Source organism: Equus asinus, chromosome 24 (assembly GCF_041296235.1).
Source record: "Equus asinus isolate D_3611 breed Donkey chromosome 24, EquAss-T2T_v2, whole genome shotgun sequence".
NCBI lineage: Eukaryota > Metazoa > Chordata > Mammalia > Perissodactyla > Equidae > Equus > Equus asinus.
The window spans coordinates 46,197,467-46,222,509 of NC_091813.1; the positions used below are offsets into that span (position 1 = coordinate 46,197,467).

The 25,043-nt window shown below is 40.5% G+C and overlaps 1 protein-coding gene across 2 annotated transcripts; it reads left to right on the forward strand.

Annotated features, from left to right (window-relative positions):
- Positions 1–2,168: 2,168 nt before the first annotated feature.
- Positions 2,169–24,414, forward strand: AMD1 (adenosylmethionine decarboxylase 1). Of its 2 annotated transcripts, XM_070496158.1 has the most exons (9): positions 2,169–2,613; positions 16,876–16,962; positions 17,995–18,121; positions 19,168–19,270; positions 20,408–20,450; positions 20,550–20,694; positions 20,814–20,906; positions 20,990–21,145; positions 21,571–24,414. In XM_070496158.1, exons 1-9 carry the CDS (start codon positions 2,504–2,506, stop codon positions 21,709–21,711), a joined length of 1,005 nt encoding a protein of 334 aa, XP_070352259.1. In that variant the 5' UTR covers positions 2,169–2,503; the 3' UTR covers positions 21,712–24,414. The 2 variants fall into 2 exon arrangements, with proteins under 2 accessions (XP_070352259.1, XP_070352260.1); XM_070496159.1 differs by lacking the exons at positions 2,169–2,613; positions 16,876–16,962; positions 17,995–18,121 and adding an exon at positions 18,223–18,520.
- The last annotated feature ends 629 nt before the right edge of the window (positions 24,415–25,043 follow it).

Consider the following 25,043-nt stretch of genomic DNA (forward strand, 5'->3'; position numbering starts at 1 on the left):
GGAGAGCAGAAAAATTGGGTGATAGCTGAAGGTAAAAGTGGGGTCAAGTACGGATTTTTTAAAATTTAGGTAAGATCTCAATAGGAAGGATTACTAAAGAGAGTAAGGGGGTGGGAGGGTACAATTAGAGGTGCCTTAAGAAGGCACAGGGGATGGGAGTCCTTTAAGTCCTTCAAGCAATCCTTTATGTTCAGAGTGCAAAATGATCATTAAGCATTTTTTTTTAACTGGTAAAGTGGGAAAAACAGTCACTTTGATAGAAATGGGGCTGATGATAAAGGAATGATGATAGATATATTTTGGACATATTAAGTTCAGAGAAATATTTAAATAAGAATTTACTGACCAACTTAGCAAATAGTACAAGAGACTTTGAGCTTCTAGATAGTAGTGATGCTTAAGAAAAATAATAGATTTTACAAAGGACCAGTACAGTTGATGGGCACTATTTAAATTATCCTATATCAAATTAGCAAGGACTTACCTTGCCAAGATTCTTGGCACTTTTACATTAACTTAAATTGCATTGGGAAAAAGCATAATAGTAACTGAAAAGCAACTAATTATAAGCAATTATAAGCCAAATTATGTTTACACCACAATTAGTGTTTGAGGTGGTTTAGTAGACTGATCCTTCATTTCAATAAGCAACCATCAAATAATTGAATAGCTTGTAAAACACAAATACTTCTTTTATCTTTATTCCAAGTATAACCACCACATTCTCTTTGAATTATTATTGTAATAAAATAAGCAACATTTATTATCTTTTGTCCCAATCCCCAGTTTGAGTTGGAAGCTTTTAAAAACATGGCAGGAGTGGTGTTATGTACCTACCTCACAACACAGCTTCTTTCAACAGGTTTCACGGAGAAATGTGAACAAATTCACGTGGTTGTAAGACTAGTACTACGCTGCAGGGCATCTAGAGCGCAAAGTGAAACCATGTCTTTTTTTAATTAGGTTTTTTATGCTTACATTCTTATCTCATTTTTAGTTGAGGAAAGTCTAAGGATGATAAGGAAAAGTCTTTTGTCTTGTGACAATGGTAATTTTTATGTCAGGTTGGATTTTTTTCTCCCATATTTCCAAGTATAAGTCGTAACTTTGTACTTAAGACAATTATTTTACATCTTATTTTGATTACTGAAATATTAGATTCATGTTTCTTTAAACCACCACTAGTGATAGGTCTGAATCCCTTTTCTATCAATTTCCATGTAAATTCTGAAGCACGTGAGATAATAGCATTGTAAATTTTGGAGGTGGGGAAGAACCCCTGTCCATTACTTCATCAGTTTGAGAAAATTCAAAGAAAAATATTATCAAACAATTTCAGATTATATTTAATAAATCAGTTTCTAGAAATAGTTTTGCATAATAAATTCCCACCAGTTGACCTAATGGAGCACGGAGTTGCCAGTTCTGCACGGCAGCTGCTGCGCTCGGCCAACTCCGAGGCTTGGAGAGCCACATGGTGGGAGGTAGGTAGAGCCGGAGCCCTTCAGGGCTGGGCGCCACGTTGCTTTTCCCTTTTTAAATAGGGAGACAACGCTCCTGGCTATTGTGTAAACGGATCGAGAACCGCGTCCATTCGCGCATCAGCTAAGGCGTAAGCAGAATTAAAGCGCCTTCTAATCCGACCCTCGGCAACATGTGTGCCACGGACAAATGAGTTTTAATGCCGGGCTTCGTTCACCTTGGGGAAACACTTTACAGAATGGCCAAGTACCCGGGCGATTGCGGCGAACTGCACAGGATCAAAACCACCACGCCAGTCCAGCAGTGGCCACCGCCCCCGCCGAACCCCGCCAACGCTCCGAAGGACCCACCCATGTGCTCGGCTAACCAGTTGTTTTATGCAGAGCTGCACAGCCTTCCCTCACTCCGTTCCCGCTCTCCCCACCCACTCTACGTTCGACCCCCGGTCCCTAATACCCAGCCGGACGACACAGCGCCGTCTCCCGCCCAGGGAACAGCGCGAACGCGGACCGCACAGTGGCGGGCAGCTCCCCGCGCTCCCTGCAGGCCGGCGGCCAGCCAGCCGCAACTCTGCGCCTGGTGATTGACAGGGGTCTGCAGCTATGAGCCGCAGGGGCGGGAGGCTGCGTCACTTCCTGGCCTTTCGGCGGAGACGGGGTATATAAACGCGGTGCTCACGCAGCGCCCTCGCTTCCACAGTATGGCCGGCGACATTAGCTAGCGCTCGCTCTACTCTCTCTAACGGGGAAACAGCGGACTACAAGAGACTGAACTGTATCTGCCTCTATTTCCAACAGACTCACGTTCAACTTTCGCTCACAACAAAAAAAAAAGCCGGGAAGATTTTATTAATCCTTTTTTTAAAAAAAAAGTTAATATAAAATTATAGCAAAAAAAAAAAAGGAACCTGAACTTTAGTAACACAGCTGGAACAATCCGCAGCGGCGGCGGCAGCGGCGGGAGAAGAGATTTAATTTAGTTGATTTTCTGTGGTTGTTGGTTGTTCGCTAGTCTCACGGTGATGGAAGCTGCACATTTTTTCGAAGGGACCGAGAAGCTGCTGGAGGTTTGGTTCTCCAGGCAGCAGCCCGACGCAAACCAAGGATCTGGGGATCTCCGCACCATCCCGAGGTGGGTGCCCGGGGCTCTCGCCCACACTCGGGGCTGGGGGCTGTGGCCGCCTGGCAGGCACCAGCCACGGGCGGGGCCGGGTTCCCGCAGCCTTCAGGTGGGGCAGGTCCGCGGGCGGGATCGTTTCGGCGGCCGTGGAGGGGAGCCGGGGGCAGCGGCCGCGTCCACGCGGGGCCCGAGCCGGCTTCTCCCGCCGCCGTTGCCGGGCCGCGGCGCCGCCCGGGGGGAGGGGAGGAGGCCCGCGCCGCCGCGTGCTCAGGTAGCGCGTGCGGGGCGGCGGGCGGCGCCGCCCGACTCTCCCCTCCGGAGTTGGCGGGCCGCGGCCCGGGCGGGGGCCGGGGGGCCGCGCGGGCTCCCTCCCGGCAGGTGTGGCTCGGCGGGCTTAGTCAGGCGCTCATTCGGGCGTGCCCGCCTCGCCGAGCGGAGGAGGGAGGGCGCGGGGCTGCAGCCGGCCTCGTTCTCGCCGCCCGCGTGCGCCGGAGGAGGGGGCCCTGCGGCCGCGGGCTGCGGGGCTGGGAGCAGGCCTCCGGCCCGCGGTCCGCGCTGGCAGCATGTGGCGCTGGGCCGGCGGGGATTGGGCGGGAGCGGTGATGTCGCAGTGGCTGGGCCCCACCGCCGCCCGAACGCGCGCTGCACCACAGCCTTCTCGGGCGGGCGGCCCCGGGCGAGGCGCGGAGCCCGCCGGGGCTCGCCCCCGGGGCTCTTGACCTTGGGCTGGGGAACCTGTTACGGAGGCGGCGGGGTCCGGCCGTGGGCCGGGGTGGGGCGAGCTTTGCCTGCGCGGACGGGCTGGAGGCCTGGCGGGCCCGGGCCATAATACCTTCAATGCCGGAGCCTGCAGAGGCATCCGGGGCCCCAGCGTCCCACCCGGGCAGTCACGCGAGAGAGCCGGGCATCCCGCGCGGAAGAGCGGCGGGCGTGCGGCGCGCTCGGGGTCGGGGCCTGGGCGCCGGCGCTCGCGCCCCCGCCGCCCCCAGCCTCGGTCGGCTCTGCGGCGCGCGAGTGCGGCGATCGCGGCGGTGCGGCGCCGCAGCCGGCGTGGCCGCTTCATTGAGAGGCGGCGACCAATGAGCTGCGGGGCCCGGCCGGGACCTTGGCCCCGGGGCGTGGGCCAATGGGCGTTTCAGGAATGTTGGCTGCGCTCGCCGCCGTCCCGGACAAAAAGCGGCTGGAGCAGGGAATCCAGGCAGACACGTGCTGCCGAGACTTCAAGGCAGTATTTCTTGAAGGCGTCTCTTGTAGAAAAACATGATCGAGTTAGCCAAAATGCCACGGTTCTCATCTTCCACGCTTTGTGCAACTTTTAAAATGTCCAGCAGAGCCCTTTACTCCTATGGCAGGCTCAGTTCTAAGCCCTTTATATGTATGCTATAGGAAGCAGTTACTTAGAAGAAAAGTAAGTATGCAGAAGCTTGGTATTTCCTCCATTTTACAGACGGGAAAACTCCCTGGTATTGGTAATACGCGTTTGGTAAAACGATTGTGATCGGTAATCTAGGTAATCTTGTCAAGGAAGAAGTAATGAGTAACAACTGTCTTATAAAATGAAAAATTGTTTTGCTCTAGCTCTTTAAATGTTTTGAAGTTTTATTTGTAAGCACACGTTCTTAATAAAAAGAGGGTTTTTCCTCCCCAAGTTCTTGGGCAAAAGTGCCAGAATTTAAGCTGGGGCTTTTTTTTTTTTTTTTTGGTGGTTGAGTTTTCTGAGTCAATGACGGGGAGAAAGGTTTATAAAAGGGCAGCCTGCTTGCTTTAAACGTTTGAGAACCCCCTTTGCTGTGTACTTTAATCAGTTGAAATCGGTTTACTGCCTCAGTGTTGCTCTTAAAGTGATGGAAAATTAAATCTTCAGGAACAGAGTGTTGCGTTTTGTCGAGTTCATGACTTAATGCCGTACGTTTTATAGACATTTAACGTTCGTTAAACCACTCTTTTTGAGAGTTCACTACCACGTTTCAGCTGTTGTAGATACAGCAAGTAAGAATGGATGTGAGAGGTCCATTAGTAACCTTCGTGGGGATATTTTTCAGTGACCTGTCAAGCAAAGATACACAGGTCGGGTTATTTACTAGGAGGTAAAGTACCTGCAAATAGTAGATGCTAGGAAAATCACCTGGAGTCAATGGCCTGGCAAGCGGGAGTCATTGGAGTCTGGTCTCTGAGGAGGTGGAGTGCAGGCCTCAGAGACGGTGGAAGGATTATCAGTCATCTAGAAGAGGAATGCATAATAAAGTGGTTAAGTGCATGGCCTCCGGCGTGACTAGATTTGAATTCGAACAGTATTTAATAGCTAGCTGTGTAATGTGTCCTCATCTCTAAAATGGAGACAATAATGGTACCCACTTCGTAGGGTAGTTGTGAGGATTAAGTGGGTTAATACGTGTACAGTAGCACTCTTAAGTGTTACCATCTTTTTCTTTGCCCTTAAAATCTTTTTTCTTTTCCTTTTTTTTTTAAGCAAACAAGGCTGGAGAAGGAGGTATATCAGATTGTAGTCTAAAAGATGACACGTTAAAGGCTGCTCTAGCAATTTGAAGTACTTTTTATTCTATTTTGTTGTTGTGCTGAGGAAGATTCACCCTGCGCTAGCATTTGTTGCTAGTCTTCCTCTGTTTTCGCTTGAGGAAGATTCACCCTGAGCTATCATCGGTGCCAAACTTTCTCTTTTCTGTATGTGGGTCACTGCCTCAGCATGGCTGCTGATGAGTGGTGTGGTTCCGCACCAGGGAACCGAACCCCGGGCTGCCAAAGCAGAGCATGCCACAAGGTCATGGGCTGGCCCGCAATTTGGTGTATTTTTATACAAGAAGAGGAGATAGTGTCACTGGGGAGTTTTCAGTTGCTTCCTTAATATTAATCCTTCGATGGCATAGATGGAATGATCAGTCTTTAGTGGCTTTGTTTTTATTTAATTATATAAAAATTTGGAAGCCAGAAAGTCATTGCTTGTGCTTGCCTCAGATGCCCACCCTCAGTAATTCCAATAAAATGCAAATAGACTAAAAGTCATAGTTAGGAGTTAATCCAGACTGGATTAAACTAAACAATTACATTTACACTGTTGAAAAGGGTGTATAAAACCTAAGGATGTGGAAAGGATTAAGAGTGAGAAGCCACAAATGTCCTAAGAGGGCATCACTACAGATGCTAAAGACATTAAAAAGATAACAAGGATATCGTGGAAAAGCTCCCAGAAAAATACCTTTCCAATATTGATGCAAAAAGAAGTAGAAAATCTAAACAGTCCTATAATCATTACATAAATTGAACTGGTCATTAATTATCCCATAAAGAAAACTCTAGACCCAGATGGTTTCACTGGAGTATTCTCTCTAACTTTCAAGGAAGAAATAATTCCCGCCTTTTCCACACATTCTAATAGTAGAGAGGGAACACACTTCCCACACTTCATTTTGGGATTTGCATAATTTTGATGTAAAACTCTGACAAGCTGTGAAGGAACCAGAATTTTCATGTACTGCTGATGAGAATGGAAAACAGTACAGCAACTTCAGAAAATGATTTGGCAGTTTCTTAAGTTACACATCTTGTACAGTCCGGCCAGTCCACTCATGTATTTACCCATAAGAACAGGAAATATATGTCCATAAAAAGATTTGCACGTGGGGGCTGGCCCCATGGTGCAGCGGTTATGTGTACACGTTCTGCTTCGGCAGCCCAGGGTTCACTGTTTCAGATCCCGGGTGTGGACATGGCACCACTTGGCAAAAGCCATGCTGTGGTAGGCATCCCACATATAAAGTAGAGGAAGATGGGCACGGATGTTAGCTCAGGGCCAGTCTTCCTCAGCAAAAAGAGGAGGATTGGCAGCAGATGTTAGCTCAGTGCTAATCTTCCTCAAAGAACAAATTGTACATGAGTGTTCATAATAGCTTTATTTTTAATAGCCTGCAAACTGGAAACAAATCTCTGTTAACACGCAAGTGGATAAACAAATTTTGATATATCTGTACGATAGAATACTCAGTAATAAAAAGAATTGTTATTGATAGACACATGCAACAAGTAATTGTGCTGGAGTAAAAAAATAAGCCACACAAAAAAGTACTATACTATAAGATTTCATCTCTGTAAAACTCGAGAAAATGCATGCTAATCTGAGTGGTTGCTGGAGGATGGGAGTAAAGGGAAGAGTGGATTACCAACAGGCACGAGAGACCTTTTGGAGGTGATGGAGGTAGTGACTAGCTTTAGGTGATAGTTTCCTAGGTATCTGTGTATGTCAAAATCTTGTAGATAAAATGTAAATGAAAAGAGTAGAATGTGAAGTTGTGTAACACAGCTTAAAATAAATGGGTACATGCCCCCAGTAAGCAGAATCTGATCATTTTTGTCTTAGTAACTTCATCTTTTCAGTGATTCTCACCTCTTACATGGCTGAATTGCCTTGCTGATAGAAATATTAATGTAGCCATTATTGGCATGTGTTGTATTTACTGCTACAAACTAAAGGATACGTAAGCCCTCCCCTGTGTAAACCTACCATTTAGCACCTGTTCTAAGTCAACTTAGAGCATTGTATGCCCCCAAATTCTTTGTACAATAACAGATGGATATGAGTTTGGAAAGCTGCTGAAATGATTTTAGAGAAAAGATTCTATCATCAGGTGTGTGAATCAAAAATCATTTAAATGGAAGCAGTGTGGGGTTTGAAGAATTTATAGTTATTCCAGAGACTTGAACCAGGAGAAAAAACTATTATTTCAAAGGAATATTTCAAAGGTTATTTTGAAGGAAATAGCAATTTGAGGACTTGGTAATCTGCAAAGGAAAAAAGTATGGTATGAAAAATCTGGCTATTAGTAAAACTTACCTTATGAATACAGATATTTTGGATTTTTTAAACTTTTTGTTGAAGCATAACACAAAGTGTTATGAAAATCATAAATACATCCCATGTTTTCACAAAGTGGTGACACTTATGAAACCGGCGCTCAAATCCAAGACTGTAACTAGTGCTGGCTTTGTACCTCCTTCCAGTTACTATCCTCTCCCCACCCCACCTAGAATAACCACTATCCTGACTTCTCATCCCACCATAGATTAGCTTTCCCTGTTTTCAAACCATGTGTAACGTGGAATCATTTGGTATACATTGTGTAAGGCCTCCATATGTCAAGATTATGTTTGAGGTTTTGTGGTTCATTCTCATTGGTGTATAGTATTTTGTGTCAATATACCACAGTTTGTCCACTCTACTGTTAAGGGGTACTTGAGTAGTTTCCAGTTTGCTGATAGAAATATATTGCTGTAAACACTGTTGTACGTGTTTCTTAGTGAACACTATGTATGCATTTTTATTAGATACACAGTCACCTAGGAGTGGAATTAAGTGATAGGGTATGCATATAGCTAGCGTGAGCGTTCCAGTTGCTCCGTATCTTCATCCAACACTTGGTGTTGTCTTTTTAATTTTAGCTACTGTGGGTATTTGGCAGCATGTATTTCCCATCAGATAATGGAGTTGAGCATCCTTTCATATCTTTATTTGCCATTTTGATAACTTTTGTGAAATACTTGTTCAAGTCTGTTTACCTATTTTTCTTTTGGGATGAGTTTTCAATTTGCAGGAGTTCTTTATATATTGTGGATGGGTTCTCTGTCCAGTATGTATATTACAAATATCTTACACCCTCTGTGGCTTCCCTTTTCGTTCTGTCAGTATCTTTAGAAACAGGTTCATAATTTTAGTGTAATCCAGTTTATCAGTGTTTTCCCTTTAATGGTTAGCAGTTTTTGTATCCTACTTAAGATATCTTTGCTCATCCTAAGGTGATGAAGATAATACTCTTTTTTTCCCCTAAACTTTGTTTTACTTTTCATATTTAGATCTGCAATCCATCTGGAATTGATTCTTTTTTTTAAATATGGTATGAGGGAATAGAATGCACTTGACACAAAATTGGCTCATCTTTCCTAGCTCTGATTCCCAAGTCAAGCTGAAACTCTCTGAAGGCTCTGCCTTTTCTATTAAACATTTCCCACCTTCCCGTAGGCCATTTAGTGGGGTTTATACCCTGTGTGATCTGGACAAATTACATAATACTGAGATCTTTTCTTGCTGGTTTTTCCAAGGGAGTCAAAAGGTGCACATTATATAATTTTTGTTTTTAAGAAGGAAAGTCCTGTCTGGTATGGTTTGGATTAAAGAATACTGATTAACAGTAGTTGGAGAAAAGCAGCAGTCCCGGCATAGTCAAATAAATGGAGGAACAGGTGATGCATTCTAAAACTGCCAGGTTTCACAGTGTGTAAAGTTGAAGTGTGAAAAGGACGGGGTAGTATCCTAGGTTTAACCTGCAGTTTTCTCTGAGCTTTTCAGATTTCAGCAGGATATTGAAGAGAAATCAGTGACCATATATAAAAATGTCTTAGAGTTGCTGGAGCAAGCAAAAGTCTTTTTTTATAAAATGGCAGTTTGGGGAGGAAGTCTGTTAGAAAGTTAAGAAATTTTGGTTAGACAAAAGATAGTTTAATTTGGTCTTTCAGGACTTTCAGATTGGCTTTCCTCCTTGCTTTAGAATACATCCCAGACCTGAGTTATTCTTAGAAGTGGGGTGGGTTCAGATGGGAAGTTCTAGTGGAGGTGAAGACGAGAAATATTTTATTAATTGTGGGACGGTTAGAGGTATTTTATTTTTACAGTTAGGTGAAAATAATGAAAAATGGAATCTCTTGTTAATGTTAGAAAAGACATTTAGGACTAGTGGGATGTTCTGCGATTCTTACTTTCTCTTCACTCAAATTTTATAAGCTAAAATATAACTTTCAGTGAAGGATTAGGGGCAGTTGCGAAGATAGATAGTAAATCACCCCTCAGTGTTAACTTTCCCAGCACTCACGCCGCACTTGACTCCATCATTGCACATTATTGAAGTATCAGTAATTTACATTGAAGGAATTTACAACTCTGCCAAAAAACCTTTTAGTGTAAATGTTTTGGAGTAGAAAAGCTTCCCGTTGAATTAAGCTTCTCATTACATTCCTCACAACAGTTTCAAAAAACTTTGAACTGCTATGTCCAAAACACCTTTCCTTAAGAAGTACACATTGAAAGAAATAATCAACACATTGGTGCAATAATTACACTGTGATTTACATTTTGGGTAAAAGTTTGAGATGGAGAACTTAATACTGTGATTATAATTAGCAGTGCATTCTGGGTTGATGCCTTTGAACAGAAGGGGAAGGCGTAATTCTCTGGATATCCGAATCAACGGCCATAGGAAGGCATCTTCAGAATTTAACTTAACTCCTCCTCAGCCTAGGCTTTGCTGACGAAGAATCTGATGTTTTAGGATGCTTTTGGCCCAAAGACTACTTAATACCTTGGGTAAGGTGTAGAGGCCTGAAGATAATGTGGTAAGGGGAGTCTCTGAAATAGGCAAGTTAGGCTGTTAGCTAAGGTCACAGTTGAGGGGAACTTCAAATAGTTGTGGCTTTTGGGGTAAATTACTTGATAACTCTGAAACCAGCGATTTTTACTTTAAGAAAGTACTCTGAGGAATCTGATCACATGGAGGCCTTTTGGCAAATTTCCAGGCACCATCTGCAGAGTGTTTGACCTACTGGAGCTGAGAGGGTAAAATTCAGCTCAGCTCTTCAGGTGACGCGTGAAATCCTACTCTAAAGGGTTTCTTCCACCTGCCAGCAGCATTCTGTTCTCTCAGTCATTCACTTTTTTAAATTGTGGTAAAAAAAAATCTAACTTTAGATTTACTGTTTTAACCATTTTTACATGTACAGTTCACTATTATTAAGAATATTCACATTGTTGTGAACAGATTTCTAGAACTTTTTTATCTTGCAAAACTGAAACTATACCCATTAAACCCTAATTTCCCCTCAGCCCTTTGAAACTACCTTTCTATTTTTTTTGTTTTTTGACGATTTTAGATAACTTCATGTGATTGTATGAGTACCTCAATTAAGTGGAATCACACAATATTTGTCCTTTTGTGACTGGCTTATTTCACTTAGCATAATGTCCTCAAGATTCATCCATGTTGTAGTACGTATGTACCACATTTTCTTATGCTTTAATCCCTTGGTTAATTTGGGTTCCTTCTACCTCTTGACAGTTGTGAATAACAATGAACGTGGGTGTGCAAATATCTCTTCCAGATCCTGTTTTGAATTCTTTTGGATATATACCCAGAAGTGGGATTGCTGGATCCTATGGTAATTCTGTTTTTAAGTTTTTGAGGAGCATTCATCTGTTTTCCATAATGGCTGCACCATTTTACTTTCCCACCAACAGTGTACAAGTGTTAGAATTTCTCCACATCCTTGCCAACATTTGTTATTTTTTATTTGTAGATATCTTAATGGGTGTGAGGTGGCATCTTGCAGTTTTGATTGGCATTTCTTTTATGATTAGTGATGTTGAGCATCTTGTCACATGCTTCTTGGCCATTTGTATATCTTTGGAGAATTGTCTGTTCAAGTCTGTTGCGTATTTTTTAATTGGTTTATTTTTGTTGTAGTAGTTCCTTATATATCCTAGATATTAACCTCTTATCAGATATGATTTGCAAATATTTTCTCCCATTCTGTAAGTTGTCCTTTTTTCACTCTGTTGAGTGTTTTTCTGTGATGTGTGAAAATTAAGTTTGATGTAGTTCCATTTGTTTATTTTCGCTTTTGTTGCCTGTGCATTTTCTCATCTCCAAGACAGCATTGCCAGATTAGTCACTTGGCCATTTTAAGTCTTATTGAATCAGATGTTGTAGGAGTCTTTCTCATCATTTTAATTCTATCTTTTCCCTTGTAAACATCCCAACTTGTTCTATTTTTATTGGACCACAGATTCTTTAAGAAAACTGTAAATATAAATTATGGTGTACCTTAATGTTTTGCTTTTTAAGCATAGTGACTAAGATTATTCGGTTCATGGGATTACCATTTGTAAAGAGCACAGTATCTCCTTGGGATCATTTATCATGATCTGATAGTATTTTTTAGTATTTTAAATACCTACTTGTTAAGTTAATCAGGGTTTCTCAACCTCAGCACTGTTGACTTTCTGGGCCAAATAATTTTTTATTGAGTAACAGTCCTGTTCACTATATGGTGTGGCAGCATGCCTAGTTTCTACCCACTACCCACCAGCACCACCAGCACCCTCAGTTTGATAACCAAAAATGTCTCCAAAATGTTTCCTGGGTGGCAGAATCATCCCCAGTTGGTCTGCTGAGTTAGACCAGTATGAGGTGGGCATCATTTAAGTAAACAAAAAGGAATTCAAATCAGGAGATATTTTGGTTTACCTGTGAATTTCTTTGTGTTTTATAAGCACATAACAATTGTGTAACACTTTTGAATACCTTTTACAATATTTTCCAGTCAGTATATGTGATTCTATAATATGGACACATCCCCAAATTGTCTTTATTCTGCTTCATGTCTTATTAGTTTATGACTTATTGAACTCGTCTATGTTTAAAACTTAAGAATAGACTGGTGATTCTCAGTCTAGATGTTAGTGTGTTTGGGAGCAAAGTTCAGACGCCTTCCACCGTCGTTATTGAGCCTACTGTGACATTCTGACTTGATACTGTCTCTTTGAAATCACAGATATGTAATTGAGAAAATGTCTCGGGCAACTGTGTGAAGCCCTCTGTCCTTTTCATCATTAAATTTGGACACAAAGCCAGGGCACTGAAAACCTTTCCTCTAAAACAGGAGCCAGCAAACAGTCTGTAAAGGGCCAGAGAGTACATTTTAAATTTTGCAAGGCAGACAGTGTGCTGTAACTGCAGCTCTGCCCTTCCTTATAGGGAGAGAACAACCAGAGACAATACACATGGAAGTGAATGGGTGTGGGAAGATCCCATAAAGCTTCATTTACAAAAGGAGGCTTATTGTCCCCACAAAAATGTGATAAAATAATTTGTTGAAATTCTCACCTGTTTTGGTGTTGGTTTTCACCTTTCTCTTAACATCGTATTGATGTAGTTTTACTTCTGTCACATCTTCTTTGTCCTTTGATTTATTTTTTTGATCCTGGCAGCTCTCCTAAGAGCATGTCTTTCTAATAATTATTTGGTTGATAGACCATCCAACTGTGTCTATCTTAGGGTGTTTCAAAGCAATTGCTTTCTTTCATATGGTGACTTTGAAAAAATACCAACTACTTGAGGGTTTCTATTAGGAAGAGTTTGGTTGGAGAGTTTCTTAACTAATGATAAATGAGCACAAGAGAATTCTGGTTTCCCTCAAAATGGAATAAGCACACTCTACTTTTATCTCTTAGTAATTGCAACTAAAAACCCTGGACAGAAGGCATGGAGCAACTATCTGTGGACTCTGAAAAGTAAAGGTTAGCAGATGAATGGGAGAAGGAAACCAGAACTCAAAACCACTGAAACAGCCATGATTTTCTGTTTCTTTTTTTCTCTGATATCTTCTGGGCTGGTCCCAAAGGCTGCCAGACGCCTGGAGCTGCACACTAGGTGCAGACAAAAAGAGCTCCAAGAGAGGCCCTCTTTTTCTGGTCTGCAAAGAGGGAATGGAGGCCCTTTGGGTCAGAGAGGGTGGGAAAATCTTTTTTGTTTTGTCGCCTTACTCTTTTTCTGTTCTCTCCTGCCACTGCTCAGTAGCAATTTTAACACCAGGCAGATGCTAAAATTGCAAGGGAGGTTTGACCAGAGGAACTGTGGTCCCAAGAGTGGAGAACATCAGGGATATCCCTGTTACTCCTTTCCTTCTTTGTCGTCTCTCCATTTGGCCCCAGAGGAAGACACAGTCACAGGCAGCCTGCTGCAGAGTAGAGAAACTAAAGCCTTGGCTGTCTAGCTGGAGGATCCAGATGTCCCCCCCACCCCCACCCCCCCACCCCCACCCCGAGCTAGAGATTATCTGAGAGATTATGGAGAGGAGAAAGGTGAAGGAAGAGATCCCATAGATTTATATGAACACCCCTGAGCTACTCATATATAGATCTGACCCTAAATAGCATATCAAAAGCTTTGAAAACTGATAAGATTGCCTCCCATCCCAGATTGGCCACCAGGTAGCACATAAGCTGGACATTGCTGAACACCATGGCAAAGGGTTTCATGAGTAGACTGAAACCACAACATGATCCAAGAACTTGAAGGCTTCTTATAGAAGAGTGAATGGAGACTCTTAGAATGAAAGAAAGTCTTAGCAGAGGAGTAGAGAAGATGGAACTTAAAAATAGAATAACTGCAATTAAAAGTTCACTGGATAGGCTTTAGTGCACTGGAGATGATAGAAGAGTGAGTGAACTGGAAGATAGATTAGTAGGAATTATCCAGTCTGAACAATGGAGAGAAAATGAATGAAGAGAACCTGAGGGACCAGTGGGACAAGCCAAAAGCTTTAACATTTTGTGTCAGCAGATTCACAGAAAGAGGGAAGAATGCTACAGAAAAAATATTTGAGAAAATAATCCATGTCTGTGTTCATTATAATGAATGGGTCCTATAAAATTAAGTTGTTTGGCAGTGAAATGAGTAAGCTTCATTGATGTGTAGATTAAAATAAGATGGCATTTCAAGTGGAATATATAATCATAGTTGGTTAACAGGATTATTCTGGTAAATGAATCTCTTCAATAACTTGCCCTCTTAAATACCTAAGCTATCATGGTGAATAATTTAAAATACAGTAGAGAACCGTGTAACAGTAATTTTAGATTTTAAGAATTGAAGGCTGTTCGTGGTTTTCCAGCAAGTCCATAAGAACCTAATCAAAATAATTATTTATTGTAATTATTCAGCAATATTCAGCTATTTGAGGACATGTTATAATAAAACAAACAGTCCCTAACAACATGGAATGACTAGTGGGATTGACATGAATACCAAAATAGCCACACAAATAAAATACTTTGGTAAGCTTTCTGAATTTTAAAACCTTTGAATGACAGATTTGACTTGGCCGGGATAGTGGGGTGACTTTTGGGCTGGAAGAAGGGGGCTGGGGACAAGGGTTCTGTGTAGGGTGAAATCATTCCAGCAGTACCCAGAGCTGTCATGGTTTACATATATTTTCCCAACATGATTATGATGTTCCTTTTACCCTCAAGTGGGCTTGATTTGGGTGAACAAGTTTATGGTGCCCTGTTTTGAGGAAGAGAATAGTTTGTGGAAAAGCCCAGTGTGAATGAAGTATAGAAGATGGAGGTAGGTTCAGTTATCTATGTATCTGTCCATATATGTTTTATTTATTTTGATTGTTCTTCTGATTCATTGTCTTTGTATTATGCACCTTAGTTGTGGGTCCCTCTAGTTGTGGCATGTGGGATGCCCCTTCAACGTGGCCTGATGAGCAGTGCCATATCCGCGCCCAGGATCCAAACCGGCGAAACCCTGAGCCGCCGAAGCGGAGCGCGCGAACTTAACCACTCGGCCGGCCCCCAGAGCCCTTGGTTAAAGCATATTATTTGTGGAATTGAAATGCCATGAGTTCTGAAATGTTGTTTGTACATTAGTGAACTTTGAGTCTTAGAAAAATGAAACTCAAAGCTACTGCTTGGCTGCCTAAAATACGAGGATTAAAACAATCTATAAATTTGTTTTATACAGAACTAAGTCCTAATTGCAAATTTTCCTCCTCTGGATAATAAATTGCACCATTTTTTAAAATGTTAAACTGCAAAACCATGGTCCAGTCTAGTGTGTATTTATTTTTTCTTGATAAACAATTATTAGCATCTTTTAAAGGGGGAGCTAATTGTTAGCTCTTTTTAAAAATTGCTTGGTTAGGTTATGGGCAAATAGGCTCTAAAATCATTAGCAAGCCTAACTCATTTAAGGTTTTCAGGTGAGTCTCAGTACTGTTCTGTTTAACTTATTTACCCATTGTAGGAATTACTGCCTTCTGTGATTGGTCTTACAATTTCCTTGTGGGCCAGTAACGACTTCTTTTAGCAAAATGATGAAACAGACGCAAAATTCTAACAAGATTGATTGGTACTGTGCTTGGTTTTTGTTGGTGAGGAAGTCTGGCCCTGAGCTAATATGTGTTACCAATCTTCCTCTCCCTTCCCCACTCCCCAAGCCCTGTTACATAGCTGTATATCCTAGTTCTGAGTCCTTCTAGTTCTTCTCTGTGGGATGCTGCCGTGGCATGGCCTGAAGAGCAGTGTGCAGGTTGGCACCCATGAACCCACCCACTACACCACTGCGGGCCCCTGTGCTTGCTTTTTAATACAAAAGAATACTTGTTTTTGTGCTCGCTATGCTGTTGAGGATTTCCCTTACAAAGTTTTGACTAGAAAAGAAAACTTTAACCATAATAATGCTATTCTCTTGAGTGTGGAAGAATGACCTGCCCAATACTAAGAGCCATAACATATTTCTGAGCTTTAATCTGGTAATTTCACGCTGTCCCATGGAACTATTTTGTGCTGTCTTTCTGTTTTATAGTGGACACACTAAAGAGGAAGCACTTCTTAGGTCTCAATCAGGTAAATGAAGATTATTTAGTTATGCCCACATGGCTTCCGTTTTCCTATCTGTTGCCTATACTGCAGACTTTTCACTTTGTTGAAGTGAGTATTTTCTCATCCCGTTAGAGAGCTGCATAGATTTCCCAAGATCCTATGGGTATGCTTGTACTGTTGAATTGCCAGCCAAAAGCATTTTTCATTTTTTTGACAATGCTTCTAGACTTTTAGACACCACTAGGTATTGTGATTAGCTGCCAATTTGATAGCAGACCGTAGTATCTAAACAATGTGAGAGTACTAGCTTGCTTACTCTCAGCCTTTTAAATCTCTTTGCCAATCTAATTGGTGAAGGAACTGATGCTTTTTAAATTTTAATGCATAGAGTAAGGTTAATTTGGAGAATTTGATAGACAAAAAAGTATTTCGCTGTAACTTGTATTTCTTACACTTACTAGTGAGCGGTAATGATTTTCCTTGGTTTGTGAGCCTTTTGCATCTGTACATGGCTTTTTCATATTGTTTTGTCCATTTGTCTTTTTCTTAGTAAATTGCAAAAACATAGTCTAATTTCCAGTTTGCTTTTTTGTTTTTCATATATAGCAAACATCTATCTTATTTGGTGGATATGTGAATATAGACAAACTACTTTGAAACAAATTGTTAGTATTCATAAGAGAAGCTGGAGCAAGAATGTGACAACAAATATAAAATATGGAGTCTTAATCACTGGAAAACTCTTAAGTGTGCGGGCTTTGTAATTTTTATGAGAGTAGGCAAGTACTGTTATGAATTAATCATCCTTTCTTTTGGTTAAATAATAGATCCGAGTGGGACATACTTTTGAAGGATGTGCAATGTTCAATCATAAGTGTGACAAAAACTGACAAGCAGGAAGCTTATGTACTCAGGTAAGTCCTGTAGAACCAGTGCAAGCTAACCAATTTCTTTCTGAATCATACTTTACGTGTAAAAGCAAATCGTTCCTCTGGATCTTAGTTCTGTTATCATTTTTCCTTACTGTAAAAAATATAGCATAAAATTAAATGTTTACTTCAGGTGTCTTTAGGAAAGTAGCTTTTGAAGTCTTACCTAAAAGGTGCTTAAAATGGTTGCCATCTTTACCTCCTTGTAGTTAGCAGGAAGAATCTGTAAAGGAGGGTAGAATGGCATTGTACCTTTACCCTCGACCTCATATATTAAATCCCTTTTTAGTGTCTGCCTCTCAATATCAGAACTTCAGGCAGAGTGAAAATTAGCTTCACCACACAAAAAAAATAGGATTGCTATATGTAAGAGAAGAAAACCATTTAACCTTTTTAAAGATACAAAGTTAATTTATTCAATAAATACGTTGAATTTTTATAATACGTATTTTAATCGGCCCTGGGGCTATTAGATTGCATAAGGTGCATACAGTGCCTGCTTTTTACTAAGCTTGTGTTTGACATATACTGATATTTGTAAGATGCTTATTATGTGCCAGACCGTGAGGGTATAATGATGGATATAAACAAACATTCCTTTCCTCATGGAGCTTATTATCTAGTGAAAGAAGTAATGAGATGGTTACAGAAGTACCTGTGACAGTGGGTGGTACAAGAAGAGGTATAAATATAAAAGTATGAATTTGGTAAATGACATCCTACGATAGATGAGGTCGGGAGGAAAGTTTAGTAGTAAAAGAGCTTTGTGAAATGAACTAATATGCTTTATACCTAATTTCAAGGCCTGTTTCAGTGGGGCTCTAGAACCTTAAGCAGATTTTTGGATAATAGAAGAGGAAGAATGCAGTAGTACATTACTCGCTCCCTTGAGATCTTAACATGTAACATTACTAGCCAAACATCTGCGTTGTAAATAATAGTCCCGTAATTGATTAATTGCATCTCAGTAGTAGTACATAAACATCATTATGATACTGTGACCATTTTCATCTGCAGTGAGAGTAGCATGTTTGTCTCCAAGAGACGTTTCATTTTGAAGACATGTGGTACCACCCTCTTGCTGAAAGCACTGGTTCCCCTGTTGAAACTTGCTCGGGATTACAGTGGGTTTGACTCCATTCAAGTAAGTAAGCAAAAAACTTGATCTGATCTTTTTTTTCAGGTATAAATGTTTAGGGTTCTGTGATATGCCTAGTAAATAAAGTTGTATGCTTATTGCTTCAGTTGTAATGAGTGAGGATGCTCACACCATGGGAGAAACAATGTTCTGCCTATTGCTCAAGAACAGCAGAAAATACAGAGGCAGCAGAGAACGAGTTGGGATAAAACGCAAATGGGAGAAAGAAATGAAGAAACCAGACGTTTTCAATGGTTAACTCCTTGATATGGTTACTGGGAATGGTAGAGAAACTAAGGGAGGGAACAGCAAGGAAAATGACCCAGTCTTCATCATGAAGAGTTGATTGTGTTGAAGAGCAACCCTCTATATTGGGTTAAATTCTGATAGCAGTCAACAATTAAGGTGATTATACCTGGGGTATAATTGTTCTGACAAACAGATGTTGATTTTAAATATTGCACTTAATTAGGGTAAAGGACAGCTTGTCCTTAGGACTTAAAAGAGTTTTTGTTAATTTTTGATCCTTATAAGAAATCTAAAGCAATATGTTTTAATTTTTGGGTCACTGACTTTTTTAAAACTAAATGTACACATGTTCCCCCACAAGATTGTTGCTCACGTTAGTATTTGAAAGCTCGGAAACCACTGCTCTAGACACACATCTTACTCGTGGTCTCTATAGTTGTTATGACCCATCGTCAGTAGCTTGGGCATTTTTTAGTTTCTAGAACTCATCCATGCAACCTGCATTATTAATGCTCTGTTGAGACTCTCCACAGCTTAAACACACAGTTGCTCTGTATGACACTGCCTTGTGGACCTTGGTCTGAAACCTTGCTCTCTGACACAGTGGCCTTCGTTTTTGTGTGTTGGCCAGCAAAAGCCTGTATCTGTTTAGCATATTAAAGGGAAAACATTATGCTGAATGTCACTGGGGAACATATTTGTAGAGGTAGAGTTTTGATTTTGGTGTGCATATGTAGAAAACAGTTGATTAGTTTAGGAAAGTTGGTGGAATTCTGTGTGTGATGTTATCTGTCTTTTTTTAGAGCTTCTTTTATTCTCGTAAGAATTTCATGAAGCCTTCTCACCAAGGGTACCCACACCGGAATTTCCAGGAAGAAATAGAGTTTCTCAATGCAATTTTCCCAAGTAAGTTTAAATAAACAATTGGAGCATATTTTCTTAAAGTTAAAGCACGTATCATTTCAGAGATATTTTATATATATGAAAGCATATGTATGCGAATATGTAGCACATTATGTAGTTAAGATAAATGTATCAGTATAGCTGATTACATATTTTAGAGAGTGTGTGTGTGTGTAACTCAGGTCAGTGTTGTTGAAATGGTGGACCAAGAAAACGAAGGACTTGATCACCTGCCAGAAGGCGAGTTCATCTTCAACTAGCCAGTTGCTCCAATTTACATCTAACTTAGCGGTTATGAAGGCTGATCTCTTCATCCAGAAAAATGCCCAGTGACTTCATAAACCTGTGCTAAGACACTCACTGGTCCATGTTAAGAAACTCTGGATGGGCATTCTATACAGGAATTGAGCTGACTTAAAAATGATCAACACAATGAGATAACAGTGTCTCTTGAACCAAGTTGGCGAGATTTTCTTCCATCCATTTTGCTAAGCTCTTATTTATAGACCTTCCTTTTTTGAGCTTCGAGGTTAGGGAATTAAAGGTTATCTAATCTAACACCGTTATCTTTTAGATGAGGCTGAAAACATAGGATGATTTTAATAACATGACACAAAGTCAGTCACAGGCATGATTTAACAAGAAAATCAGATTTCTACCTATTGTTTTTAACTTGCCTACTAAAACAAAAACTATACTAGGCTATATCAGTGAGTGCTGAGTATAATTTAGTGTAAATTTCTATCAATTGTTAATTTACTGTGTTGAGTAAGGCTTTGAAACAATATGGAAAGGAGGACGTATTTGATAAAATGGCTTGTATTTACTTGGGAGAGTAGATAAATGGGTGACCAAATTCCATTTCCTGGTGGAGTTTTAGGAGAGAGTGAGTTTTTCTCAGCACCGTTTAGACTGACTCACTGTCTGAAGTGTATCTTTAAATAGCAACCAATAGAAGATTTTTTTTAAAGAGGAGGGAGGGGAAGAATCTTACCCACTTGCAAATTCACCCACTTAAGTTTCCCTTCACTGAGGACATTTCTGATGGAAGGCAGGTAGTATCGTCCTAGCTGTCGGAAGTGGGGAAGCCCTCCCATCAAGTGGATCTCACGTTTCGTTTACATTCTCTTCCCTCAACAGATGGAGCAGCATATTGTATGGGACGTATGAATTCTGACTGTTGGTATGTTGGACACAGTTTTGTGGATTTTTTGGTACTCTATAGCATATATTTTAAACTACCAATTGTCATTTTTAGAAACTATTTTTTATTTTTACATAGGTACTTGTATACTTTGGATTTCCCAGAGAGTCGGGTAATCAGCCAGCCAGATCAAACCCTGGAAATTCTGATGAGTGAGCTTGACCCAGCAGTTATGGACCAGTTCTACATGAAAGATGGTGTTACTGCAAAGGATGTCACTCGTGTAAGATTTTAAATAATAACTCTGGATTCTTCAGTGTGGGGACTAAATCTTTTGTTTAACTCATTCTCAGATTATTTTTCAAATTTGTGTTTAACTCAATCTTTTGCCCCTTTTTCCAGGAGAGTGGAATTCGTGACCTGATACCAGGTTCTGTCATTGATGCCACAATGTTCAATCCTTGTGGGTATTCAATGAATGGAATGAAATCGGATGTAAGTAATAATATTTTGCTTAATTCTTATTTAAATATTTCAGTGTACCCTTTCCATTATTAATACAAAACTTGTTCTCTAAGGGAACTTATTGGACTATTCACATCACTCCAGAACCAGAATTTTCTTATGTTAGCTTTGAAACAAACTTAAGTCAGACCTCCTATGATGACCTGATCAGGAAAGTTGTGGAAGTCTTCAAGCCAGGAAAATTTGTGACCACCCTGTTTGTAAATCAGGTAATTCATTTTATTATTGACAATAAAATCTCACAGGAAATAAAGAGACTGAGGCGTGTCATAAATGTATTCTAAGATGGCACATTTCAGTCAAATATCCATTGGCACTGCTAGTGGAGATTTGTTGGTGGATGAACAGCTTTATGTGTTTCATTAAATGTCCGTTCGTCCTTGTTGTATATCTAGTCCAGTTGATGGGCTCCTCCTGTCCTGTCTGTTTTCCCTGTTAACAGACTGGGGTGGGGGGAGGATGGGGATGACCTAAGATGTCCCACTTGATTCAGCAGCTAAGAAGGCAGCTAAAATACTCAAATGCTACAGTTTCGTTAAGATGGTAGTCTTAAATATTTATTGCATGACTGTTTTGTTTCGAAAGACTTCTACAGATTGGAAGCACTAATGGTTCGTTTAAATTTTTTCCCCAGAGTTCTAAATGTCGCACAGTGCTTTCTTCGCCCCAGAAGATTGAAGGTTTTAAACGTCTTGATTGCCAGAGTGCTATGTTCAATGATTACAATTTTGTTTTTACCAGTTTTGCTAAGAAGCAGCAACAACAGCAGAGTTGATTAAGAAAAATGAAGAAAAAACGCAAAAAGAGAACATACGTAGAAGAAGGTGGTGGCTGCTTTTTAGATATTGATACCGGGGGCCATGCTTTCCATAACCGCCACCTTGTAGTTGCAGAAAGCCCTAGATGTAATGATAGTGTAATCATTTTGAATTGTATGCATTATTATATCAAGGAGTTAGATATCTTGCATGAATGCTCTCTTCTGTGTTTAGGTATCCTATGCCACTCTTGCTGTGAAATTGAAGTGCATGTAGAAAAAACCTTTTACTATATGAAACTTTACAACACTTGTGAAAACAATTCAATTTGGTTTACGCACAGTGTAATATTTCTCCAGGTATCTTCCAAAATTCCCCACAGACAAGGCTTTCGTCCTCACTAGGTGTTGGCCTCAGCCTAACCACGTGGGACTGTTCTATTAAATTGCTGCCAGGATTTTACATCCAGTTACCTCCACTTTCTAGAACGTATTCTCTACTAATGTTATTGAAACCAATTTCTATTTCATACAGATGTTTTTTGCAACAGCAATTAAAGTTTTTCTTCCACGAGTCAAGTCCTCTTAAGAAAATGATTGTAGTTATCCATTTTGTGTATTACTGTTTTAACATTATTGCTTCCTGCACTTGTATTCCCTTAATTGATTTCGTTCCTCATCGTGGTGTCTCCCCTCCCAACCCCCGCTCCCAATAAAGCAATACACTGTTACACTGTGGGTTATACTAATCCTAACCTCCAGAGGGGGCAGGCGGGTGGACCCTGGGCTTAATTTTCTTTTAAGGTCAGGGGAGTTTGGCCTCCTTTTTATTGGCATGAGCTCTCCTGGGAGAGAATGACAAAAGTAAACTTCTAGTGTTGGTTACCAAAAGAGACTCACAGGTTGATTTTAGGGTATGCTGGCAGAACTGTGTGGGAAGTGTGTGCCGTTCTGTGCTCTCCAGAAGTGAGATTAGCTTCTCAGGAGTACCATGCCTTTACTAACGTGCTAAGTAGTAGTATAAGAGTACTGTTATCGCTGAGTTTATTAGCAAGGAGATTGAAGGTAAAGGTTGTATTGGATTCAGTAAGTCAAGCAGCTCAGACCATTCACCTTAACTTTTATTTTAGCAACCATTTCCAGTAATTTCTGTTAATAGTATACCATAAACTTTGGTTCAAAGCAGAATCAATGTCTTTGCCATCTTGTGACTAAAAGTTCTGTGACTTGAGATGGATGTGATAGTGTTCTGACTTTATTTGTTCCTCCTACTGGTGTTCCTTTCACCGTGGTTTCACAGGATCAAGTGAATGACTGCCCAGAATGAGAACTGTTCAGGTTATTCAGACGTACACAGTGAAGCAGAATGCTATCCATAAAACTTGACGTATAAAATTCCAAAATAGTCGATGGGAAATGACTAGAAATACAGGCTTTCAAGAGTTGGCATCTTCTAGCTATATTTGCAAATACTATGAGATTTAAGCAGCTGAGAAAACAGCACAGTTGACTAAATTTTGTATTTCTTCCTTTCCTCACAAAATTTTTTTGATCCTTTCTGGATTGAATGCAGTGATGTTTTTGTTCCTTCCGTATTTATAAATGAAACACTTTTTTTTTTTAGTGTTTCTAAACAAAATCTACTTGGTTTGAAATCAAGTGGTTGGAACACTTTTGACTTTTATTTTAGGCACGTGTTGATTCAAAGTTTCATTGAAGAAGCTTTCAGTCAGTAGGTCAGTTGGATTCTGTACTAGTGCACCGTGCCTGGTGTTTGGTGCTGTGTTGAGGACCAGTGCTCAAAGTGGGTGTTGTTCTTGAACAGTGTCCCACTAGATTCGATGACATTTGTTGGCTTGAGGTCTGATTTTTTTTTCTGATAGGTTTAAGATTTCTATCTAATGTTGGAAAACTGCACAAATTTGTATGAAACAAAGCCTAGAAAAATGAAAACTGTAGATTGAACAGTAATCTGAATTAATCCTAGTATGTGTGCTAGAGGAGGGAAATTTCGGTGCCGTCATTTCTCTCTTCCTGCTGTTGGACTTAAATCAGTCGAAATGTATTTCTGTGCCACAATTGAAGCTTCAATAAAAGTTTGCTTAATTCATTGTCTAGTGACATTCAGAAAGTTTTCTTTTGATGTATTTTTTTAATAGTATACATGACCGAATGCTAGGTATCTAAAGTTTTTATAATTGAGGAAATCGATATTTAACAATTTTATTCTCAGATTTGTGCGAGTATCATGAAGACGTAAGATCTGTAAGTTCCTGGGAGAATATCTAGTTTGTATTCAGATTTAGACATTTTTTGTTAATGGCTTCATAACTGAAGCTCAAAGGAAATATCTGGGGTATATACTCGGATATCAGAGAGAGTAGAAAGGGTAAGTAAGAAGGATGTATATTTGTGAGTTTGAAGTTGGAGGAAGTCAAAGTTTGAGGGTGGAATGTTCCGACCTTTATTTTATAGGCTCTTAATGGTGGGGTGAGGGAGGAACAAGCTGTAAGCTTCCTTTATTCCATTCATGATTATTTCTATCAAATAGAACAAAGTTAGAAGCTTGACCATTTTGCCATGCAGGTGATCGTTCATTTGGCAAAGATTCAGTTTTTCTGTTTCATGTCTACAATAAGCTGAAAATCAGAATCATAGAAATGTATATTCATATCTTAGAATAAGCTTATTAAACAATATTTTCCAAAATTTGAGTAAAAAGACAGAGAACTGTCAATCCTAGAAAAGCATTTGTGTCCATACCTGCTTTGCAAGATTCTTTTGCAGGAACAGGTAAGTGGGTGTTGAGGCCACTAATGAGCAGTCATTGGATTAATTGATCAGATTTCAGGCATGTAGGTGGTAAATGTGAAACTATACTATGAAAGATCCAGGACTTGACTTTTACTGTTTGTTCTAGCCAGATGATTGTCACCAGTTCCTGGCTCCCCGCCTGCAAACTCTGTTCTCATCCACCCTTGTCTCCCTGTCGTAATGGAAGAAGTGGTCTGCCGTGGGTTCCGGCCCTTCCTACCTTCGGAGACTGTGGCTGAGCTCTCTATAGGGATTCCTACTGTGGATAACTTTCTTAAAACTCACCTATTAGTTTTACTTTCTAAAAAAAGTTTTCTTCCCACTTCCTTTTGCTCCTTAGGATCCGTTTCGTTAGTCGTTTACAAGATGACAAGTGTACAATTTTTAACCCTAAACTGAACCTCTTAAAACTGCTTGCTCCGTTCCATCGTTTTCCTGGATGCTCAAACCAGAAATCTAGGATGAAATTGAGGTAGGGTCACACCTAGAAGTCTGATGTGACTAAGATGGGAAGAACACCATTGTTGGAAAGTGTC